At 44.0% G+C, this 24,129-nt stretch overlaps 1 protein-coding gene across 1 annotated transcript in view; it reads left to right on the top strand.

The window, feature by feature from the left end:
- The window catches only part of BRWD3 (bromodomain and WD repeat domain containing 3), a 106,067-nt gene that overhangs the window by 68,666 nt on the left and 13,272 nt on the right, over positions 1–24,129 (top strand). The window contains 14 exon segments of the mRNA XM_060250179.1: positions 4,269–4,409; positions 7,206–7,279; positions 10,172–10,322; positions 10,857–10,946; positions 12,565–12,613; positions 12,616–12,665; positions 15,211–15,283; positions 15,286–15,334; positions 16,119–16,201; positions 16,915–17,026; positions 19,363–19,424; positions 19,911–20,066; positions 21,782–21,902; positions 23,813–23,938. Of these exon segments, the coding sequence (XP_060106162.1) occupies positions 4,269–4,409; positions 7,206–7,279; positions 10,172–10,322; positions 10,857–10,946; positions 12,565–12,613; positions 12,616–12,665; positions 15,211–15,283; positions 15,286–15,334; positions 16,119–16,201; positions 16,915–17,026; positions 19,363–19,424; positions 19,911–20,066; positions 21,782–21,902; positions 23,813–23,938 (1,337 nt within the window).

Here is a 24,129-nt window from a genome sequence, read left to right as displayed (position 1 = left end):
CTTTTTAAAAGATGCCTTGACACTTACTCCCAGTGAAAATAACACAACTTCATCTTAAAATCTTATATATATATATATATATATATATATATCTCAGCCAAAAGCCCTGGATCTAGAAACTTGAAATTTGGGGAGAACATACCTTTCATTATGTTGGCAGCCACTAAGAAAGGATTTTAAGAAATTTGCCCGCTAAGGGGTAAAAAAGAGCAATATGTGTTTCCCCATAAGGATACAGTGCGGCAAAAAGGCTGCTGTCTCTTACCCTGCTCACGGAGACCGTTAGAGCAAATGGTCACTTGCAAAACCCGCCTGATTGGGCGTCACCCCCAACATTCTAAAGCTCACTGGGTTTGCCAGTCTTTCTGTGGAGTCTGGCTGCTCTGAGCCCAGTCACAGGAAACTGCTGACAGCATTCCATACCTCATCCCCACCCCCAAAACAATTGGAACACAGAGGTCATTTGCATATGCAGTCTGATGGGTCCTCACCCACAAAAGTATGCATTTCTTACTGGGAATCATTGAATGTGCCCTGAGGTAAAATGCTCTTCCCAGTCTTCCTCTAAAAATTCACTAGAGATTTTACATAAAATCCAGTATGGAAATGGAGCTTTCAAATGATCAGGAGGGATCGGGGCGCATTTGGAAGTGAACCTCTCACATGAGCATGCCAACGTGTCCACCGCACCACCACTGCCTCAGGCCAACTCCCCACCCCCAGACGACTCTCACAGGCCTCTTACTGCCCTCAAGAAAACTCCTGGAAGATATACCAGCGCTACAAGGAGGAAGCAACTTAGAGATGCAGCAAAGAAAATCTCAAATAGTACTTACATACCATAGCAAAGCACAGGTATCAAGCTGGTTTGAAAATAAAGAACAGCATTCTCCCCCCACCGCTCCAAACTTTGTCCCTCTGAGCTGAAGAAAAGGAAGGCTGGGGTTTCCACTGTCCTCCCCTTCTTAGGCTGGCAACAGCAAGAGTTGAAAACTACTGTGAGTCTTCACAACCCATGGTGTGCACTGTTTCTTTTTGGGCCAGATATGTTTCCTTTTGGTTTTTGTGGTGAGGGGTTTTGTTGGAGCATTACAAAAACTAGCAGCAGTCATTTGACCAATGGCTGCATTGAGAGATGAAAAAATGAAGTTTGTTCAAAAGCAGCATCAAACAGATGTGGACTGTACCATTTGGAGCTGCCAGGGTGGTGGGAATGGTGCATGTTCAAATGCATTGTCAGCTTAAAAATGGGGGGAAACCCCTTTTATATTAAATCCATAATATTTTTATTAGAATTTTTTTTATAACTCAAATTTTTATTAAATTTTTCAAATATATAAATATATAACTTATAAAACTCTGAATTATAACTTTAACCTTAACACTGTACACATAGGGTAATGCCAGTGATATCAAAAACCTATATAGTAAATATAATTATTGGGCCCATAATTTTACACACATCTATATCCAGCTTATAAACATTAATAGAATTTTTGTACAGATAATAAAAAGGGGGGGGGAAGCTACACACACAAAAAAACACAACTTTCTCCACTACAGGAATCTATACATTTACTAATCGTAAGTTCGTAACCTTAGTCCAGAATCACACCAAGGGAAATTTATCACGTTTTCTGTATAAGCTTGTTAACTTTGTCTTTTAATTTTCAAAGCCATAATTCATCAATTCATTTTTTCTTTAGCTGTTGTAGATTTTCCAGGCTGTATGGCCATGGTCTTAGCATCGTGAGACCTAACGTCAGGTCTCACAGTGCCAAGACGATGGCCGTACTGCCCAGAAAATCTGCAACTACTAATGAACTCCGGCCATGAAAGCTTTCAACAACATTTTTTATTTCTCATGCAAGAATTTCATAAAGGGTTTCTATTTATGCATAAAATTAAGTAGTCTTATATTTTCTTAGAGACAGGAGTTTGGCCGTCTCTGCAAATTCCATCATCTTGACCACCCATTCCTCTATTCTAGGTATACATGCAGTTTTCCATTTCTAAGCATATAACAATCTTACTGCTGTTGTAATATACATAAACAAAGTCCCATTCATCTTCTTGAATTGTTCACCATTATTCCCAACAAAAAAGCTTCTGGTTTCATTTGTATGTCAGTTTTTAAAATCTTCTGCATGATTGAATTAATTTGTATCCAGTTTTTTTTTTTTAGCATTCTTACATGACCACCATATATGATAAAATGTCCCTTCATGATATTGACATTTCCAGCATTTATTTTTAACATCTTTATACATTTTGGCTAGCTATCTGGAGTCATACACCATCAGTACATTTTATAAAAGTTTTCTTTTAAATTGGAACTTAAGGTAAATTTTTAAGCCTTTCAACCTTAAATGTTCCCATTGATCAATTCAAATAAAATAATGAAAATATTTTGCCCACTTTATCATAAAGTCCTTTACCCATTCTTCCTCTTGTTTCAAACGTCAACAAAAATGTATACATTTTGGCAATAGCATATTGGTCATTTGTACACATTTCTGTTTCAAATACAGTTGTAGGTTGGTCAAAATCACCCACCCTTTTATCGAGTTTAAATCTTATGACCGAATTTAAAAAAAAAAACACCATTGGCAACTATGACCTTGTGTTAACAAAGAGTCTCTTGTTTTCATTTTACAGTCACCTTGAGAAAAATCTAAAATATCTTGATATGTTAAATACTTTTTGTATAGAAGTTGTTTCCCTCTTACATTCATAAAACCAGCGTAAGTGTGCAGACTAGCCTTCTCCATGAAATGCTAGTATTTGGTTTGCGTACTACAGAGCAGACATCATGGAAGTAGTACAATCCATCCTTCCCCTTCGATTTTGATTGTATACAAACTGGCACCTGAATTCCCATCCCATGAATAAGGATGACTCCATCAGAGTTCAGTTCTCTTGAGAGAGAGAGAAAAATCCTTTCTCTTTTTCTACTTCTCCCCATAGAATTGCTCTCTTGCCCGTGAATCTCAAATGTTAACAGGCCCCCAACCCTAAGCAACCTGAAAAATATTGGGAGAGTTCTCTTTTTGGCATAAGGTGGGAAGAAAGGAGGGTTCAAAGCTAAGTAGTACTGGAAACACAAAGCAGTCTTTTTTGTTTCTAAGACGAGTCTTGTGTGTCTGTTTAAAAAAAACAAACAAATGAAATCTGAGTGGGTTTTATTTTTATTCTCTCATCTACAGCTTTGGAGGCTCTGCCTCCTCCTCGGTACCTGTGCTGAGCCACTTCTGTCCAGTGGCGGTCTGGGCCTAAAAATATTGGTTGCCAGGACACACAGGGGGCCCACCCACAACTATAAGGCTATCATTTAATTTTTGTAAGAAATAAATACGATTTTCAAAAAATACATGTGGAAAAAAGGCACAATTAAAACTTTTGCTATATATATATATATATATATATATATATATATATATATATATTATATATATATATATATATATATATATATATATATATATATATATATATATATATATATATATATATAAGTAATTACAGTGTACATGTATTGTAGAGTATACAGTAGATACTAAATGTAAAAATGGGTTGCATTTTCTCCAGGGGAGCTGATCTCTGCCACCTGGAGAGCAGTTGTAAAAGCGGGAGATCCCCAGGCCCCACCTGGAGGCTGGCAACCCTAAATACAATGTAAATTTTAGTTGCATTACAATAATAATACTGGAAATTCTGTTATATTTTCAAGCTACTAAAAGGTCATTAACATTTTTAATATATTGCCTGATGTTTAAGGGGGCCCATTTGCCATCGGGCAAGCCGACACCCTGGCCAGTCCGCCTCTGCTTCTGTCCCCATCTCCCATCCTGTATTGGCTGTACTGCTGAGGTCTGGATTTTGCATTCCAGCCCTCTTGGCTGCTGCCTAGAATTGGAGATGTGTGTGGGGGGGGGGGGCGTGGCTGTGTGTGCGCCCACATGCATGTTTTTAAGAAAACGAAGCTGTGGTTTATATTAAACCAGTTTTACTACACATTCTCTCCATACCCGTAAAATGCACATTTGCATCTTTTCAATAAAACTGTGTGTGTAGTATTTGTTCATGTCCTGCGGCTCTCAGCCATCTGATGTTTTCTCTTTGTGGCTCTTACGTTAAAGCAAATTTGGCCACCCCTGCACTGGACCTTCACACAAGCTTTGGTTCAGATTGTCTGTCAGGTACAGGCTGTGTTATCCCATCAGCATTTTCTCTCTCTCTGTCTGTCTTTTTTCCTAATGCTATAAAAGAGTAATATGCCTAGGTGTGGAAGAAACTTGCGACGTAAACCACGCAAGCACCAGCACGCTTATGAGACGCGGTCCACCATGGAACAGACTCCCCAAAGAACAATTTTGCAGATCCATGAGGAGTTGGAAAGCTCCTCTGAGGTTAGGCATTTGATATGTTTATTTATTATATTATCTCTCTTCCTGAGTGGGTTTTTGTTTATTGGTTCTCCCAACCATCTTAGCATCAGGATCTTTCCCCCCCTTATTTAATGTGGTGTTTTAAATAAAAAGAAGAGCCCCGTAGGGCAGAGTGTTAAAGCTGCAGTACTGCAGTTGAAGCTCTCTGCTCATGACCTGAGTTCAATCCCTGGTGAAAGCTGGGTGTTCAGGTAGCTGGTTCCAGGTTGACTCAGCCTTCCATCCTTCCGAGGTTGGTAAAATGAGTACCCAGCTTGCTGGGGGGAAAGTGTAGATGACTGGGGAAGGCAATGGCAAAACGCCCCATAAAAAGTCTACCGTGAAAATGTTGTGAAAGCAACGTCACCCCAGAGTCGGAAATGACTGATGCTTGTACAGGGGACCTTTCCTTTTCCTTTAAATAAAAAACTAGAACCCAAGCTATTATTGAGCAAAAGTAATAGGATGCGAAGACCACGGAGGTAAGACTGTGCTTCGGCTTACAGACACAAGACTGAAGAGGAATTCAAATTTTAAATGGGAGATGAGAACTTAGGTTTAGTGGCTGAGCTACAGAATGAACTTGGTGGAACTTTCACCCATCTGACATGACAAGCCATAGCCCTGCTATCTACCATAATGGGATATAACCAATGTTCCCTCTAAGCTGCAGAGTCTTGTGAGCAAAAATTCTGCTTTGTGAGCTACTGGCATTAAAGTTGTGATCTGCTGCATAAATTATTGTGCTCTGGGGTCATCTTTCCTGCGCAAAGACAAAAATGTGTGAGCTGGAGGCTAAACATCTGTGAGCTAGCTCATGCTAACTCAGCTTAGAGGGAACACTGGGTATAACCACTGTCAACAGGGCTGTATCATAAATATTGCCACAAGATAATATAAGTGAAATGCATTCAATGCTCAAAATCAGTATAAAAACACTTAGGATGGTGGCTGTTTCTTATCATGTGATTCTTTGCACATGTCCAAAGATTTTGGAAAGAGGGGGAGGCTTGGGGATGTATAAGAAGGCTAGAATAGGAATTTACACTACTGCATCCTGAGTGCTCTAAGGCAGGGTTTCCCAAACTATTCCCCTCTGTGGCCCAGTTCTTTCCCCGTAGTCCAGGCCGAGGACACTCAGGGAGCGATACAGCCACTACGTGCTGGCCAGGAGTTTTCCCCACCCTCTCTGATGTTTCTGAACATCAGAGAGGAACGAGGAAGGGCTTCTGGCTAGTGTGCAGTGTCTAGCGCTCTCTGATGCTACAGGCGATGGTGGCGACTTGGGGGACATGCAACACTCAAGATAGAGAGGGGAGGGGGCTGTTGGGCCACCCCTGGCGACCTGGTATTGAGGCTTCCAGGCCTCGTACCGGGTCACGACCCTGCAAATGGAAAATGCTGCTCTAAGGTGTTTAAAGAGCTCTTTGAGAGGAACTCCAAGCTGTGCTTTGCTTTAATGAGGCCTCCTTTAGTGGGCTGTTTCCAGTTTTATATTCAGCAAGAAGGAGACATGGTAAATAGTAGCATTATAGAAAAATATAACTGCATCTAACTGGCACTATACAGTAAAAGTTATCTCAAAGCAGTGTCTCAATGTGTAACAGTTATTTCAGTTGTTTAAGGTATATTTCAAGAATAATTCCATGTCTAAGTAATACAATACAGTGGAATCCAAAATTCAAGCATTACAACATTATGTAATAAGTCTATTACAAAAGGGCTAGAACATAGACTGCTTATCACATTAACCAATATATCTGTAAAGTCCAAAAATGCAGTCCAATAAAAATTGAAGGATCCTTCAATTTTTATTGGACTGCAGTTTTGGACTTTACAGATATATTGGTTAATGTGATAAGCAGTCTATGTTCTAGCCCTTTTGTAATAGACTTATTACATAAGGATAGACTTATTACATAATTTCTGTGCTTCGTTTTGAAGAAAATCTTCCTCAGGTTATGGGCCGTTGTTAAAATCACACTTAAGGGAGGCATAGCACCTCTCTGATGCTGCTATTTTTTCATATACTCTCTGTTATTTCTGTTTGGTATAAACATTTCTCTGCAGTTTGCAACAAAATTGTTTCAAAGTGCTCCCGCTTTATATCTTCCTATGGTCTCAATCCTTTGCTTATGTAGTTGGAAAAGCATCTGCAGAGAAATGGTTTATGTGAAACAGGAGAAGGAGAAGACCACAGATTTATACCCTGCCCCTCTCTCTGAATCAGAGTCTCAGAGCGGCTTACAATCTCCTTTATCTCCTTCCCCCACAACAGACACCCTGTGAAGTGGGTGGGGCTGAGAGAGCTCTCACAGCAGCTGCCCTTTCAAGGACAATGCCCACGAGAGCTATGGCTGACCCAAGGCCATTCCAGCAGCTGCAAGTTGAGGAGTGGGGAATCAAACCTGGTTCTCCCAGATAAGAGTCCGCACACTTAACCACTACACCAAACTGACTCTCAACAGAAATAACAGAGTATGTAGTATAGCAGCATACAGGGGTGTTATGCCTCCCTTAAGTGTGATTTGGGCAACAGTCCATAACCTGAAGAAGATTTTCTCTGTTTCCGATTTTGCTATTTGTAACCAAGGCCCAATAGCCAGAAGGCAAACATTATTTCCAGGCAAACGTAAACACACACATTTTTTTTAAAATAATTTTTAGCAGGAAATGCTCAGTGCTAGCAGGAGAACTATTTTGTGCTGGGATAAAAAGCGGTGATAGCAAAACAGTGGCACAAATGGACATGACTTTTTTTCTTCCTCTTCAACTCAGGAAGACAACACAGGTGAGACAACAAGTTCGCCTGGGGAGGAGAACGCGGAATCACAGAGCGCAAGCAGTTCCAGGTAGTCTCACTCTCGTTGCAGCACTGTAGACAAACTTGAACATATATTCAGGGCAACGGCCTTCTTTTCTCGTATGAAGGAGGGCTACATCAGACGCAGACACACAGTGATACTTTATCCTGGTCTATCATGATCCGTCTTGTCTGCTGTGGCTGGCAGGTGGGCTTTGAGGGTCTCAGGAAGCGAACTCTCACATTGCCTATTACTTAGTCCTTTTCACTGGAGTTGCCAGGGATTGGACCTGGGACCATCTGCGCAGGCAGCCGTTGCTTTATCACTGCACCGCAGCTCCTCCCCAACATTTCACCGCCTGGTATTAACTAAGGTTAACTGGGACAAAAATCAAGTCTAGTAGCACCTTAAAAACCAACACAGTTTTCCAGGGTATAGGCTTGTATTCTGCGGAAATGTTGTGAGTCTTTAAGATGGTCCTGGACTCAGATTTTATTCTACTATTATAGCCCAACTGCTGCCCAACTGCCTAACTTGGAACACTGTGAGTTCTGCATTAATGCAGAACATTAATCTGGAACAGATGACTCTTCCTTGACTCTGTGTCATAAACACTAGTGAACCCTCTTGCATTTCTTTACTCTGCTCTGGACAAACTGTGAAAACCAGATGATCACAAGCCAGTGATCTCAGATGGCTACACTTTTTGTGACTACTGTTACTGGATTTGGGGGTCTGCTAATATTTTTTTTGGGGGGGTGGTGGTGGAATATTAGCTCTTAGCCTTGCTAGAGGTGGTAACAGGGTCTTTTGTACAAATTGTATACCAGGATTGTTCCTTTGAGAACTCTTGGAATTAACCAGATTGTTGCTTAACCAAGGGAGGTTGTTTTATTAATAGAAATTAATAAAATAACACACAGAGAGAATAATTGCACACAGAAAACCAAACACACAAATTTAACAGAAAATACAGGGTGAGAGGGATATAGCAGAGGGTTGGGGGAATTATATCTACCTATCCAGGAGTCCATGGAATAGAGGATGTGAATATGGAAAGTGACTCATACAGAGTTTGGAGGTGCACGTCGCTGGCAGGATAAGGTATACTGGTGTAGAGAGCCAGTTTGGTGTAGTGGTTAAGTGTGCAGACTCTTATCTGGGAGAACCTGGTTTGATTCCCCACTCCTCCACTTGCACCTGCTGGAATGGCCTTGGGTCAGCCATAGCTCTGGCAGAGGTTGTCCTTGAAAGGGCAGCTGCTGTGAGAGCCCTCTCCAGCCCCACCCACCTCACAGGGTGTTTGTTGTGGGGGAGGAAGGTAAAGGAGATTGTGAGCTGCTCTGAGACTCTTCGGAGTGGAGGGCGGGATATAAATCCAATATCTTCTTCTTTTACACTGAGCATGTCCAGAGTGTCTCTTTAAATAGTCAAAAGTGTATTCTGGGGCCATACCAATGTGCCTGCCCACTAGAACAATGTACAGCTGAGATTAACTGGGAGTAAAACAATATGCTGAGGAATGCTGAATGGGGCTTCCAGGAGAAGACATAAAGGTTGCCACAATTGAGAGGATGGGTTTCTGGGTGTAAGCAGTAATGTCTCTTGATGTAATTTGTCCAAGGAGGTAAGAATGCTAATGTTTGCTGATGATCCCAGATTGATGAAGAGAAAAGGCTGTGGGAATGGCCCATCAGTTAGGGCAGGGGTGGCCAACAGTAGCTCTTGGCCATGCTGGCTGGGGCTGATGGGAGTTGTAGGCAAAAGAACATCTGGAGAGCTACCATTGGCCACCACTGAGTTAGGGTGATTGGCTTAGAAAGGGAAGACTCAGGGCTTGGGCTTTTTTGATAAGAAAGAATCTTACTTTTCCTGTGGGCTCCACAGTGCAGAAGAATACCTCTTGTTTTTTTGGATTTTTTGTGGGGGTGGGGCTTAATGCCTGGAGACATCCTAAAGCTACCTCCCAAAATAACAAGTCAGACTTGTGGTTTCTGCCAGGAACTATTTTATTTGGTTTCCTCCATCTTAGTTTTTACTGTACATTCCAGACCTCACTCTGGCCCACTTCTGGACCAAATAAGGCTGGCACTTGTACTGTTGAAAGAATTGAGGGTGAAAAAGTATAAAGATATCTATTTACCTGTGTGCCCTTTGCAGGGTATAAGCAATAATGTCAATAATAATAGGGGGCCTAACAATACAGTAGTCATGGGAGTTGCTGCAAGTCTCATCTAGTATTGCATGGCTTATATATTTCATTTCTTGTGGGAATGCAGACCCGGTGATGGATGGAACTGTCTGTATATACCAGGGGTGGCCAAAGGTAGCTCTCCAGATGTTTTTTTGCCTACAACTCCATCAGCCCCAGCCATTGGCCATGCTGGCTGGGGCTGATGGGAGTTGTAGGCAAAAAACATCTGGAGAGCTATCATTGGCCACCCCTGGTATATAGTGAACATGGAACACTGGAGGGAGAGAGAGAGAGCCCCATTAGAATTTTTCATCTAAATAGAGTCATTATAGTGAAATCATAGTAGAAATAAAGTTGTCCTTAGCAGATGGTTTTTCAGATGAAATAATACTTCAGATTTTTTAAAAGATGCCTTGAAGACTAATTAATTTAAGGTGACAGGAATGTTTGTGAGTGGGGGACCATTTGATCAAATGCGCTGAGTAGACTCTCGTCTGCATAAGCTTTTGCCATGATAAATCTGCTCGCCTTTAAGTGCCACAAGAGCCCTTTCTGTCTTTGCTACAGTAAAAAGAGCCCTCTGTGATTTGCAACCTGTGGCTTATTTTTAACATGAATTTCATTTGAGTATATTCTTGCTAAATCACCTCCTCCAAAGTAAGCCTTCTGTGCCATTGAGATCAGGACCCATTTCCCCAAGCAGATTTTGTGTTGTTTCTTAGTGCTTTTTAATGTGTCTTCTTCAGTGATTCATCCAGTGAATATTCGGACTGGACTGCAGATGCTGGCATCAGCCTCCAGCCTCAAAAACGGGAGACCAGACGAGCTGCTCACAGAATCTTTAGCAGTTCTGAAGATGAGCACAAGGAAGAAAAGGGCAGAAGGACAAAGAAAAAGGTTCTTTCTTTCTTTCTTCTTTCTTTCTTTCTTCTTTCTTTCTTTCTTTCTTTCTTTCTTCTTTCTTTCTTTCTTTCTCTCTCTCTCTCTCTCTTTCTTTCTCTCTCTCTCTCTTTCTTTCTCTCTCTCTCTCTCTCTCCTTTCTTTCTTTCTTTCTTTCTTCTTCTTTCTTTCTTATCTTTCTTCTTTCTTTCTTTCTTTCTTTCTTCTTTCTTTCTTTCTTTCCTTCTCCTTCCCTCCCCTCCCTCTCATACAACAGTGCCGTTTTTCTTGTGTATGCATATGTAAAACAGCTCTTTGCACATTCTGCTTGTGTTTAAACTCTGAAGCATTTTTTTGTGTTTTATTGAAAATGTTTCTATGCTGCCTTTCCACCCAAATATGTTCCCCAAGACGGCAAACATCAAACGTTAAAACGTTTCAACATTGAAAACATTTTAAATAAAGTATATATGCAGTAATTCAATAAAAACATAGAAACTCCCATAACACTTTTTTTTGTTTTAAGAAACCCAATGGACTGCTGTCACAGAGGAAGAACCGACAGAAGAATCATTTGCTCCCCAATGGATTCTGGACACCATCCCGCGACGGTCACCTTATGTCCCGCAAATGGGAGACAAGGTAGCTGTTGCTTTGTTCATTCAGCTGCAGAGAATGACCTATTCCCACGAGGGAGTATCTAAATATTGACAAATGTGCCACAGTAAGACTAAATCAGATGTGCCTCATTCTGTGCCACCTCAGAAAGCATTCAAGAGATTCACTTGTTTGAAATTGCTGCTTTATATGACCATCTTAACATCTCAGGGAAAAGGATTCTGCTCTGGCACATTCGCTTTCTCAGGCAGACAGATTTTTGATGGGGGCAAGAGCATGAAGTACATTTCCAACTAAATAAGAATTTTCAGATGCTGCAAGGACTGTACCAAACATGTGAACTCCTCCTTGAATTAAGTTCCAGTCAAACTGGGAAATAATGGTTGCCTATTTTCTTTACCCATGTCAAGCCATGTTTCCTAAGGAAGCAATCTACTTTTATTGAGTTTATTTCCAGAAAATGTTTCCCTTTAGTCACAGTTCCATTGTAATTATGCCATCCTCAGACAAGAGCCTCACATTGGGCTCAGGTGCACGCATGGAGCTCTGGCATGAGCAAGGCCACTGTTCGTCTCAGTGGAGGGGCCACTCCATGTATAAAACAGGGAATGGGAATGACTGCTGGGAATACTGTCTGGGATCTGAGGCACGAATCCTATTGCCCCTGTGCTGGAACAGCATTCTAGCTGCTTGTGTCTTTCTGAGAACAATTCAGAGTGCTGGTTCTGACCTTTAGGGCTCTAAATTTCTTGAGACTGATAGTGAAATGACCACCCTCTCCATATTATCCAACCCACCAATTAAGACTTTCCTTCTCTTCTCTGCCACCTCCTGCAATAGTGAGGCAGGTGACAACCAGGGATAGAGCCTTCTCAGTGGTGGTGCCGTGCCTTTGGAATGCCCCCCTTACTTGGCAGTGCTTCCTTGGCACTTCCTTCCTGTCTTGTGGGCACCAGGTTAAGACATGTCTTTACCCCTGGATTTTGAATTGAACATCTCTCTCATCTTTTTAGCTCACTGTTTAATAGTTCGCTGTTGTTTTTTATGACCACTGCTGCTTTATTACCACTGCTTTTGACTTCTGGTTATGCTGTTTATGTGGGTTCCATCAACCGTTTTATAGCTGTCCTTTTATTTGTAGTGTTTCTTATTGCTTGTTTTTCCTTTGTTAGCTGCCTCTAAAGAGGGGCCCGGCTGTCTTAGCAAATAGATGGAGCTGGGGATAAATGGCTGGGTGCAAGCATTCCTTTGTTCCAGGGTGGAATTCTAGTAGGAGCTCATTGCACATTAGGCCACACCCCACTAATGTAGCCATCCTCCAAGAGCTTACAAAAAAGAGGCTTGCAAGCTCTCGGAGGATTGGCTACATCAGGGGCATGTGGCCTAATGTGCAAGGAGCTCCTGCTAGAATTCCACCCCTGCTGTGTTCACTTCCTGAAATACGCCTTCACTGTGCAGCTGTGTCATGTCCCCCTCCACCCACACGATTCTGATGCACTTGCTGGAACTGCCATACTTTAATTTAAAAATGGGGGCGGAGCATTAGTTTTCAGAATTTGACATTTGAAGCATTTCAAACATTTTAGAGGTAGGCTGCGTTTACTGTACATATAGCAACGTAATTAATTTTCTTTCTTTTAAGATTGTCTATTTGAAACAAGGGCACGAAGCATACGTCCGTGCCGTACAGAAGCGAGGATTTATAGCGTCAACTTGAAAAAGCAGCCATGTATGGAGCTCAGGGTATGCTGCACTTGCAGAGTTATGTTTAATCTTCAGTCACTGGTTGCAACAAATTGCTGAAAGTCCATAATGTTTATTCTCTCTGGGCTTTGCCTGTCTTGTTTGTGGTGTGTGACAAACGTCATGCTAGCAGAACAGGCAAGAGCAGGGCTTTTTTTGAGCAGAACGCACAGTTCTGGCTGGCTTGGCATCAGGGGGTGTGGCCCATATGCAAATAAGTTTCTGCTGGGCTTTTTCTACAAAAAAAGCCTGGGCAGAAGATTTTACATCTCACTTTCCTTACTGGCTGTGCCTCTAGGATTCCTTTGGGGTTTTAGCATGGCCATCGTTTTTTGGTTACAGATTTATATGCTTACACAAGTGGAGAGTAGATTGGTCCCAAAGTGCGCTTTAGGAAGATGCATCTGTAAAGCAGAGCAAGGAGATTTGATGACTGGCAGTCTCCTGAAGAGTCATACATGGCACCAGCGTTGTTACCTTTGCCTGAAATAAAACCATGCTCTTTCTTCTGTTCATAACCTCAGTCACTCTTATTGCTCTTTCATGCAAAGTATATGGATGGGTAGGTAGTGAATGAAGCTGGATAGAAGCAGCGCTGTGCATACGGTTTTGAAAACGTGTTCTTTTTAAAGCTGGTAACTTTATTATGTTTTTATCCTGATCTTCCATAAGAAGCCCAATGCTGCTCCCCTCTGTTCTCCTAACAATCCTTTGAAAGGATTAGGCTGACACAGGGAGTGACTGGTCAGGTTTCCCGTCGCTCTCCAGCAAGCCAGAAGTTGAACTGAAGTGTCCTTTACATCCTACTGCCTATAATATTGAACAATGAAGCTGCCTTATCAGATTCTTAGTCATCAAGTCAGTATTGTCTACTCAAACTGGCAGTGGCTGTCAGGGTCTCAGGAAGAGGTTTTTCACATCACCTGCTGCCTGTTCCTTAACTGGAGATGTTGAGGATTGAACCTGGGGCCTTTTGCATGCCAAGCAGATGCTCTACCATTGAGCCGCAGCTCTTCCCAAATAGCTGTTGTGGTGAAATTTTATAACCCGTCTGACGTTGCTTGTCCTCCCACTTGCATTCATCAGTAAGCCAAAGTCTTTGTCCTAATCACCCCAGTCATGTCCTCAGCCTAGAGACTCCTTCAGGCTTTTCACAGAGCAAGTGGTGGTGGTGGGGACTGGTAGCTAATCGAGAGGCAATGCTTGTAAGCAGGCAGCAATCACTGGCCACTTTCTACAAGCTGCATGAGGGTTCTTTGAGAATTTCTCTTGAGTGGATACATGTATCCTTCTTGTTGCTTAGTGCAGTCAGCCCAACGAGAAAACCATTTCTGCAGTTGGACAAAGGAATGCGTCCTTCATCATTCAGAGCCAGTTTGGTGTAGTGGTTAAGTGTGCGGACTCTTATCTGGGAGAACCGGGTTTAATTCCCCACTCCTCGCAGCTGCTGGAATGGCCTTGGGTCAGCCATAGCCCTCGTATGAGTTGTCCTTGAAAGGGCAGCTGCTGTGAGAGTCCTCTCAGCCCTACCCACCTCACAGGTTGTCTCTTGTGGGGGAGGAAGATAAAGGAGATTGAGAGTCACTCTGAGATTTGGAGTGGAGGGCGGGATATAAATCCAATACCATAATTATCATCATCATCCATTCTGTTTTACTTCACACCTGGCTTTGCTCTGGTGAAGCATTTGTCAAGCATGGAGTTTCAAAAGAACCAAGCGATGATTTGGATACAAAGTCTTAGTTTATTGATAATCCATTGTGCTCATGGAATGAACAGGCTGAAAGTGATACAGTTTAACACATAGTAACCTGGCTTTAAGGGATACATCAAAAGAGATACTAGCTAGGAATTCTAACATATGCATGTGAAAAGCTACAATCACAGGTTCAGTTATCTTTTGCGGTTAGCACGATCCTGGGTCCCAGGCTCAGACCTGGGAATCGTCCCAGGGAGGCACTATCTTCAAAGCTGGCATTCCTGCATTTGTTACAAGAGGTGGGAACTAGAGAATGGGTTACATAGCTTTGGTAATCACCAGCACAGTAAGATAATAAACAATACAGCTTTCTAACTAGGAATAAGTTGTATTAGGGTTTGTAGAATCTTTCAGGCTCAAGTGCCGTGTTCTACTGGAGAAAGTTTTTCTTCAGACGTCTCGTTCTCAGCTGCGGAGAACATCCTCAGTGGCGTTGCAGCCGGAGCAGGCGTTCTGAAGGTCAGAGCGGCTGCAATGCCACTGAGGATGTTCTCCGCAGCCGAGAACGAAACTTCTGGAAGAAAACTTTCTCCAGTAGAACACGGCACTTGAGCCCGAAAGATTCTGCAAACCCTAATGATGTTACCAGCCGTGAAAACCTGAAATCTTTAATAAGTTGTATGCTTGACAGCATTCCTGTTCTATCCATGCAGAGGTTATTTTTGTACATTTGTGTTTATGCATGGAAGTAGTAATCATATATAACATTTCTTTTCTCTCTTTTCCTTTTTGCAATTCCAATGTTTAAAAACACACATTGTAACCCTGCTACTGTTTAACGAAAAGGAACAAGAATTTGCAAAAATTGTGGGCATTAAATATGAAGTTGGGCCACCAACCCTTTGCTGCTTAAAGCTTGCCATCTGGATCCTATCATAGGCAAACTGACGGGCGATTCCTTTTCCATCAAGTAAGTGGATCCACTAATATCCTGATCAAATGGTACAAGGGGCACATGAATGCAGCTAACTTGTTTCTCCCTGAGACGTTCGGATTCAGAGCTGAGTGATGTGAAGTCACTACAACCAATGTTTCCTGCCCACCTGCAAAGACAACCAGTAAACTGGCAGAGAAATGCTGAAAGTAATGACCTCATGCCACATGTTTCTTTTCCTAAATGTTACAACAGAGACCAAGGCAGGAAGAATATGGGTCTGTTGCAGGTATATAATCCCTTAATTTTAAATTAGGGCCTAAATCATATCTCCACATTGCAAGGTCTTAAAAGCTTCTTTTTCAGTACAACATGTAAAGCTCACCATTCCTATAATGAACTAGAGAAGTTACTAATTTGATGCCTCTGAGTTTAGGCCCCAGGTTAGTAATTCTATTTCATTATTGATGATAGTTTCTCCAACATCATTGGAGACCTGTGTCTGTACTACCTCCTGCTGAAGTTACTTCATGAGAGAGCCAGTTTGGTGTAGTGGTTAAGTGTGCAGACTCTTATCTGGGAGAACCAGGTTTGATTCCCCACTCCACCACTTGCAGCTGCAGTGCTGGGATGGCCTTGGGTCAGCCATAGCTCTGGCAGAGGTTGTCCTTGAAAGGGCAGCTGCTGTGAGAGCCCTCTCAGCCCCACCTACCTCACAGGGTGTCTGTTGTGGGGGAGGAAGATAAAGGAGATTGTGAGCCACTCTGAGTGGAGGTCGGGATATAAATCCAATATCATCTTCTTAATGTGTGTTTCAAAGGTACCACGATATGCCAGATGTCATCGATTTCCTTGTGTTGAGTCAGTTTTACAACGAAGCCAAAGAAAGGAACTGGCAGATTGGTAAGCGATGCTCCTTGAAGATCTGTGCAGAAAAGAAATTGGTGCAATCTGTTTTGTTTTTGGTTTTTTAATGCTTTTGTTCTGCACACAAACCTTGTGTCACGGCTGGGGCCGGGTCAGGCAAAGTCCAGAGGCAGTCCGAGGTCTGTAGCCAGCAAGCAGGAGTGTCCAAGGTGCCAAATCCAAATCGCTGTGCAAGTATCGCAGGTCCGAGGTCCAGAAGCCGAGGTCAGGGAGTCCAGAAGTCAAAAGCCAAAGTCAGGGAGTCAGGAACCAAAGTCAAGCCGGAGTGGATGCTAGAACGTCAGGGAGATGACTAGTTGCTTCCACAAAGCCTCCTCCCAAAGCCCACAGCTATATAGCCCTCTGCTGGCTGTTGCCCATTTGGGCTAATTGCTGGCTCTGGGAGGCAGCCAGGATCCTGTTACAACTCAAGCATCCTTGCTCTTAGGAGGGCCAGAATCCTCTCAGGACTCAGGGAGCGTCTTGCTTGTGAGCGTGCCGCCCTCCTCCGATCCCTGAGGTCCTGACGGAGGCGGTCACGCACACGAGCCACCCGAGAGGGCGAGGCAGGGGGGCTGGGATCTTCTTCAGCAGGAGGCAAGGGTACTGGTGCAGGTGGCAGGGGTACAGTTTCCTCGGCAGACTCGTCTTCCTCTGCAGGGTCCCCAGCACCCATGACACCTTGGCTGATTTCAGCTTCTCCATCACAGGTGAAAGATTCAGAAGTGTCATCGACGACGCCTGGTGGTTCGGCACGATAGAGAGCCAGCAGCCGTTCGAGCCAGAGTACCCAGACAGCATGTTCCAGTGCTACAGTGTTCGGTAAGAGTTAATTTAAGCAAGGCTGTTTGACCACTTGTGCCTCTGAGAGAAGGCGGATCTGCTCTGCAATAAGCTGAATTTTGCAGACTGTCTCCATGTGTGAATTAAGTACTCTTGATTTGCATAATCCTGCTTCTGCTCACAGGGAGGAGTTCAGAAATATTTATATCCAGGCTTTCTGTCAAATGATTGACAGGGTGCCTTCTGTCATCCCCTGCCCCAACTACTTTAAAACCAGCATGGAAGGGGACTGGGAAGGCAAGATGAACTAAAAAGAAGATGATATTGGATTTATATCCCGCCCTCCACTCCGAATTTCAGAGTCTCAGAGCGGCTCACAATCTCTTTTATCTTCCTCCCCCACAACAGACACCCTGTGAGGTGGGTGGGGCTGGAGAGGGCTCTCACAGCAGCTGCCCTTTCAAGGACAACCTCTGCCAGAGCTATGGCTGACCCAAGGCCATTCCAGCAGGTGCAAGTGGAGGAGTGGGGAATCAAACCCGGTTCTCCTAGTTTAGAGTCTGCACACTTAACCACTACACCAAACTGGGGCATAGGGTGGCGGGGGTGGGGGTGGCCCATGTCTGAGGCCTTGTGCATGGTGGGACCCAGGCCAAGCAAAGCTCAGTAAGCTGGAAATGCTCGTACTGCAGTGGTAGCTTCAACCAAGGCCACTAAGCGATCCATGGTTGGGCTATGCTGGGAGTTCAAGCCAGAGATTGTTGGCAAAGCTGCACCACCCCCATGCAGCAGCACCATCTCAGATCGAAGGCTGCTGGATCATCTGACAGGGAGTGGGCAATGCACACACAAGGTTGAGCATGTGGCAGAGGCCCCAGACCACCCAGCGACCGGTAGAACTGGAGATTGCTGGCACTGTCCCTCACAAGGTGGCAGCCACCTACGACTGAAAGCTACTGGGTTGTCCATGGGAGAGGGAGGAGGGAGGCCCACCCACTAAGTCACATGCTCAGTGGTAGGATTAGGCCCCCAGTGCATGGAAGAAACTGCTGAAGAATGCCCCTGCCCTGCTGGGGCAGGGCACAGCCACTATGGGGGGCACAAATATGGCAGCAATGCTGGCCACCAGCAGGTCACAGCAGAGAATCATCTGAACCGCCTCTCTTAGGGAAACACTGATCCCTGTGGCCATCTGGGACAGCAGCCCCAGAGCTGCAGGCCGAGCAGACAGTTGTGTGACCTCACCTTGGCACCCCCAAGCTGGCAGGAATGCAGCTGTGGTGCCTGTTGATATACCAGAAAGGCTGCCACTGAAGCAAAGAGTTTCTGCTTGACTGCTGCAGACCAAAGTTGTTCAGTCCTACTGAAGCCATAATCAGAGTGGCTCCACCCACTCCCCCCCCCCCCCAAGCAGCATCCTCTTCCCTCCCTTTCACCTGTTGTTTGCAGGCCGGATAAGAGCTCTGGACCGGCCTGTTCTGGCCCCCAGGCCTTACATTTTACTGTAGAGTCTTCAAATGCTGTTGAAAGGGCCATGGGCAGTGGGGCTGGGGAAGATTTGTGCTTGAAACTGTGCTGGTTCTCTGGCCAAGCGATTGCTTGGGATAGCACAAGAATGCCCCGCGGGAGCTTGTAGCTGTCAGTGGTACAAGAGTTGATGGGATTTGCCTCCTTTGAGGAAGTGCAAGTGGTTTTCAGTGGGAAAATTGTGGTACAAGATAAGAATGGGTTTTTTTCCCTTGAAGACCTTTGCCCCAAGAATGATGGTTGGGGAGGAGGGGTCAAAATGACTGACTTTTTAGTCGATTAATGCCTTACATTCAAGAGCCTTAAAGGTTATCTTTAGTTTGAGCTATGAACGGTTCAGTCTGCCTTCCACACTGCGAAAATCTGTTCCTCTGGAAGTGATGGGGGCTTTGGAAGGCTGAATCTATGGCATTGCACCCCCACTGAGCTCTTTCCCTCAAGTGGAGAGCCAGTTTGGTGTAGTGGTTAAGTGTGCGGACTCTTATCTGGGAGAACCGGGTTTGATTCTCCACTCCTCCACTTTCACCTGCTGAAATGGCCTTGGGTCAGCCATAGCTCTTGAAGAGGTTGTCCTTGAAAGGGCAGCTGCTGTGAGAGCCCTCTCCAGCCCCACCCACCTCACAGGGTGTCTGTTGTGGGGGAGGAAGGTAAAGGAGATTGTGAGCCGCTCTGAGACTCTTCGGAGTGGAGGGCGGGATAGAAATCCAATATCTTCTTCTTCGTCAAAGCCTGCCCTTCCCAGGCGCTGCCGCTAAATCTCTAGAGGCAAAACTAGGACTTCTTGTTTAACATCTCTGTCCTGTTAGCCACTGATGTATTACGTTTTAAAATCCTTTTTGTATTAACAGCTGGGACAACAACGAAAAAGAAAAAATGAGCCCCTGGGATATGGAGCCAGTTCCAGAAGGAGGTAAGAACATAAGAGAAGCCATGTTGGATCAGGCCAGTGGCCCATCCAGTCCAACACTCTGTGTCACACAGTGGCCAAAAAAAGCTAGGCATCATCAGGAGGTCTACCAGTGGGGCCAGGACACTAGAAGCCCTCCCACTGTGCCCCCCCCCAAGCACCAAGAATACAGAGCATCACTTGCCCCAGACAGAAAGTTCCAACAATATGCTGTGGCTAACAGCCACTGATGGACCTCAGCTCCATATGCTTATCCAATCCCCTCTTGAAGCCATGCTTGTAGCCACCACCTCCTGTGGCAGTGAATTCCACATGTTAATCACCCTTTGGGTGAAGAAGTACTTCCTTTTATCAGCTCTAACCTGATAAATATGCTTCCCCCCCCCCCCCCAATTTTGGGATATCAGTTGTTCGCACTTCAGTTCAGTGGTAGCAACCTGGCTGTAAATGTGAATTCTTTTCTCTCTCCTCCCCCCTCATTGTCTGCAGCTGCTTATCCAGAGGAGGTTGGAGCTGGGATCCCTGTGACAAGAGAGGAGCTGGCCTCTCTGCTGTACAAGCCCCAGGAAGGCGAATGGGGGACCCATTCTCGAGACGAAGAATGTGTGCGGATCCTTCGAGGCATCGATCAACTGTTGTGCCTAGGTATGGCTGTCCCTAGGTATAAGGGTAGGGGTAGTCCCCTGTGCAAGCACCAGTCGTTTCCGACTCTGGGGTGACATCGCATCACGATGTTTTTGTAGCAGACTTTTTACAGGGTGGTTTGCCATTGCCTTCCCCAGTCATCTACACTTCCCCCCCAGCAACCTGGGTACTCATTTTACCCACCTCGGAAGGATGCAAGGCTGAGTCAACCTCGAGCCGGCTACCTGAACCCAGTTTCCGCCGGGATCAATCTCAGGTCATGAGCAGAGCTTAGGACTGCAGCGCTGCAGCTTTACCGCTCTGCGCCGTGGGGCTGCTGTCCCTAGTATAGTAGCAGCCAAATGCAGAGACTTTCATGAGTTCGGCATCGTTCCTCTTGCTTCTGGAAGAGAATTGGTCCCACAGATGTGAACAGGCCCAGAGTTTTGAGTACACAACCATCTCTTCTGGTTTCACTTGTTTCTAAGGTGAAATCTTACTGGATCTGCTGTCTGTGACCTCTGGCTGGTGGCTCACATAAGCTGATGGATCCAAGTAATCGAAAACAAACCCAGAAAGAATATCAGTGTGCCTTGTAAGAAACTCAGGCCAGCATTGGTGCCTGGCAGCAGAAACCCTGGAAGCATCTTGGAGTCAGAGAAGTAAAAATAAATTTGAATGAAACAACTTATCTGTGTCATTCAAACTAGTATTTGACAATCACCCACCAACACCACTATGTATATACACACATTCTTCTTGTTGCCGCTGTCACTTGTCTCCTTGACTCCAGTTTTTGGCAGCACTCCCTTCCCCCAACTCCAGCCTCTTGTTTTAAAGCTTTGTGTAGGGCAGGGGTGTCAAACTCATTTGTTTTGAGGGCCAAATCTGACATAAATGAGTCCTTGTCTGGCTGGGCCATGTCGGGTTGGGTCAGGCTATGTGTGTACCTATTTATGATTAGGGAGCAGAGATATAAACTTTATAAAGGGCACAGACAAACACAAAGATTTTTTTTCTAAATTCCTTAAAATATTAGCACTCAGTCTTAAAGGTGCTTTCTTTGTATTTCTCCCATGGGGCCCAGGGAACTGGGCAGGGCAAGCTCTGGCTCTTTCCATCCTTCCCCAAGCTGTGATGCAGAAGAAAGCAAGAGAGAGGGAGAAGGAAGCAGATGACAGCCAGTTGCTCGCGGGTTTGATAGGAGCCCTCTGGGGGCCTGATTCGATGCCCGGGCTGCATGTTTGACACCCGTAGTGTAGGGTTTTCCTTCATCACTTTTTTTTTTTAGCTCTATGACCCTTCCCTTTCTTTCTTTTTTCCGGCATCTGCTTCCTCTACCATCCTATCTAGATTCTCCTAGATTTTTTTTTAAAAGTTGTTATTATTTCTCTGCTACCAGCCTCCCATTCCTACACTGTTCTTAGCTATAGACCTTTCTAGTCGAGTGTCTGTTATGGATCCTGCTTACTTGGCTGCATTCTGTTGCTGTCAGATTTTCCCTGGGTAGTTTAGTTTATGAATACTTTGCGTCACCTTAACAATCCATTTGACGGCTGCAGCAATAAAATTATCCAGTAATATGCTGTTACTTTTCAGAGGAGTTTCCCCCCAGTGTACATAGACAGGTCTAGCATTAGTCGTGGATCCATCCATCTACCCAGCCTCCAATTTTTACTGTTTCATTCCTGCGTGGCTTGTGAAGTTCAATGGACTTGGGTTGTCTTCTGTTATAGATATTTCTAATCCCTTTGCTGTCCCGGTGGACCTTAGTGCCTATCCTCGCTACTGCTCTGTGGTTGCTTATCCAACTGACCTCACCACAATCAGGAGAAGACTTGAAAACAGATTTTACAGGTCAGATTTTTATTTATTTACTGTCAAGCATTCAGGTTCAATGACGAGTCGAAGTTGAAACAAAGACTACGTTTATTGATAGACCGATACTTTGGCCGAAGCCAGTTCTTGAGAAGAATGAAACTAATACATTGATACAATACTTTTAAGGCTTACTTCAAAAGGATTCCAAAGGGAGGGGGGAACGCTGGAGAGTGTTCACACATACAATATATCAACTATCTTCATTCCCAGGGCGTTATCAGACATTCGTCCTTGCTAAGCCCAGATGTCTCATCCTCCCGCAGGAGGATTCATGGGAAGGTGCTCATTACTTTGTTCCCTTCTCACTACTTCTAAATTACCAGTCATAAAGCGGGGTGGAATTCAGGAAAGAATAACAAACTAACAACATTAGGTCCTCCAGGACAATTCCCAGACCAGGCTCTGGCAGGACCCTAAAACCATCAATTATTGATCAGATTTATACATGCTTGACATTTACTTCTGTTGCTGAGGCTCAAGGAGGACTACATGATAGTGAACAATGTAAGTGGACAGCATACTTCCAATGAATAACGACACAGTATTGATTTGATGATTTCTGTCCACTACTTGTTTAATGCCTCTGCCTCACCTTTCTAGAAACTCTTCCATGTTAGATTAATTAAATCCCTTCTAGCTGTGAGAGTGGCAGAAGTTTCCTGTTCGATTCAACTGTAAAAACTTCGTTACCATCTTGTGACTGCATCTAAGAATCTCTCCTGTTAAACTGATAAAACAAGCCAGGATTTGAGGCTTTCAGTCTCTTTCCAAAGGGATCCAAATAGTTCTTTTAAAAATAAATAAATAAATCTGACTGCAAAAAAAAAAAAAAACCCACAGGAAAAGAGACATGTACAAAGGTTTTTAAGAGCAGACTGTTAAAACATTGGATTAGCAAAGGGAGGTTTTATGTCACATTGTAATGTCTAAGCAATAACAGTTTTAAAAATGGTCGTGTTTATATAGGCCAGATAACTTGGTCATGATTTAAACAAAGCTAAAGTCTGGGTAGTGCAACGTCTTTTGCATGTGGATGAATTCAGGTTCAGTGCCTCCAGATCTTAAAAGGATCTCCAGCAGCCAGAGTAGGAATGACCTTTCTCTGCTTTGAGGCCCTGTAGGGTCTTAAAGGTACAGGTGATCTCCTGTGCAAGCACCAGTCATTTCTGACTCTGGGGTGATGTCACATCATGATGTTTTCATGGCAGACTTTTTACAAGGTGGTTTGCCATTGCCATCCCCAGTCATCTACACTTCCCCCCCCCCCCCCCCCGGCAAGCTGGGTACGCCTTAGTCACAATAACCACTGCTCAATAGAAAAAAAGGTCTAAGTCTTCTTCATACATTCTTAGGAGATCATAGCTATTTTTACAATGTCATGTTTCATTTAGCAAAGCAAACTTACGTTGGGTTTTTACTAAGATGTCCGTTTAACTAGGATAGCTTTCATAGCCATTTTGTTTTGGATTGTCTTAATATTTCTGATATACCAACAGCAAGCACACTTCATGCTGTACACTGTAGTTTTACTAGGATTCTTTAACAAAATGCTTAATCTGTTGGGACTACAACATTCAATAGATCAAAAGTGGCTATTGTTTTCCAAAAGTAATGCGTTCTAATCTATATATTTTATATCTTTATCTATCCTATCTATCTCAGCAACTGCCAGCTTCTTAGTTCTGGAGCAAGTTCGGGAATCTCTTGTCTCTTCCTCAGTTTCGATTTCTCAGAAGCTTCTTGTTGCTTTAAAATGACACCGTTCTGTTCACTGCACATGCACACTTTTCTGAACGTAGCCCTCCCTGGTTTTCTATGCATAGATTGCAGATAAGGGCTGAATCTAAGTAACGCCTGCTTCTGAATGTGTTCTTTTTCTTCCACAGGCGAATATCAGCATTAATCTGGGAGGTACGACTCCTGGAAGAAAACACGAGGACTTTCAATAAACCTGAAAGTCCTCTAATTAAGGCAGCTGTGATAATCACAAATGTCTTACTCCGCTTTATCAGGTGAGCAGCCTGTTCCTTTACATGCAAACATTCTCACCGCTCTGAGATGATTTTTCTCAAAAAGCTTTTCCTGAAGTGGCTCAGTTTGTACCATGTGTGTGAATTTATAGGCACATATGGCGCATGCAGGTTTTGTGTTACCAGATGATTTCATCTCCCACTGCTTCTTCTTTCACCTTCTTCCTCCCCAG

Source organism: Heteronotia binoei, chromosome 11 (assembly GCF_032191835.1).
Source record: "Heteronotia binoei isolate CCM8104 ecotype False Entrance Well chromosome 11, APGP_CSIRO_Hbin_v1, whole genome shotgun sequence".
NCBI lineage: Eukaryota > Metazoa > Chordata > Lepidosauria > Squamata > Gekkonidae > Heteronotia > Heteronotia binoei.
This window is presented reverse-complemented; position numbering and strand designations above follow the sequence as displayed.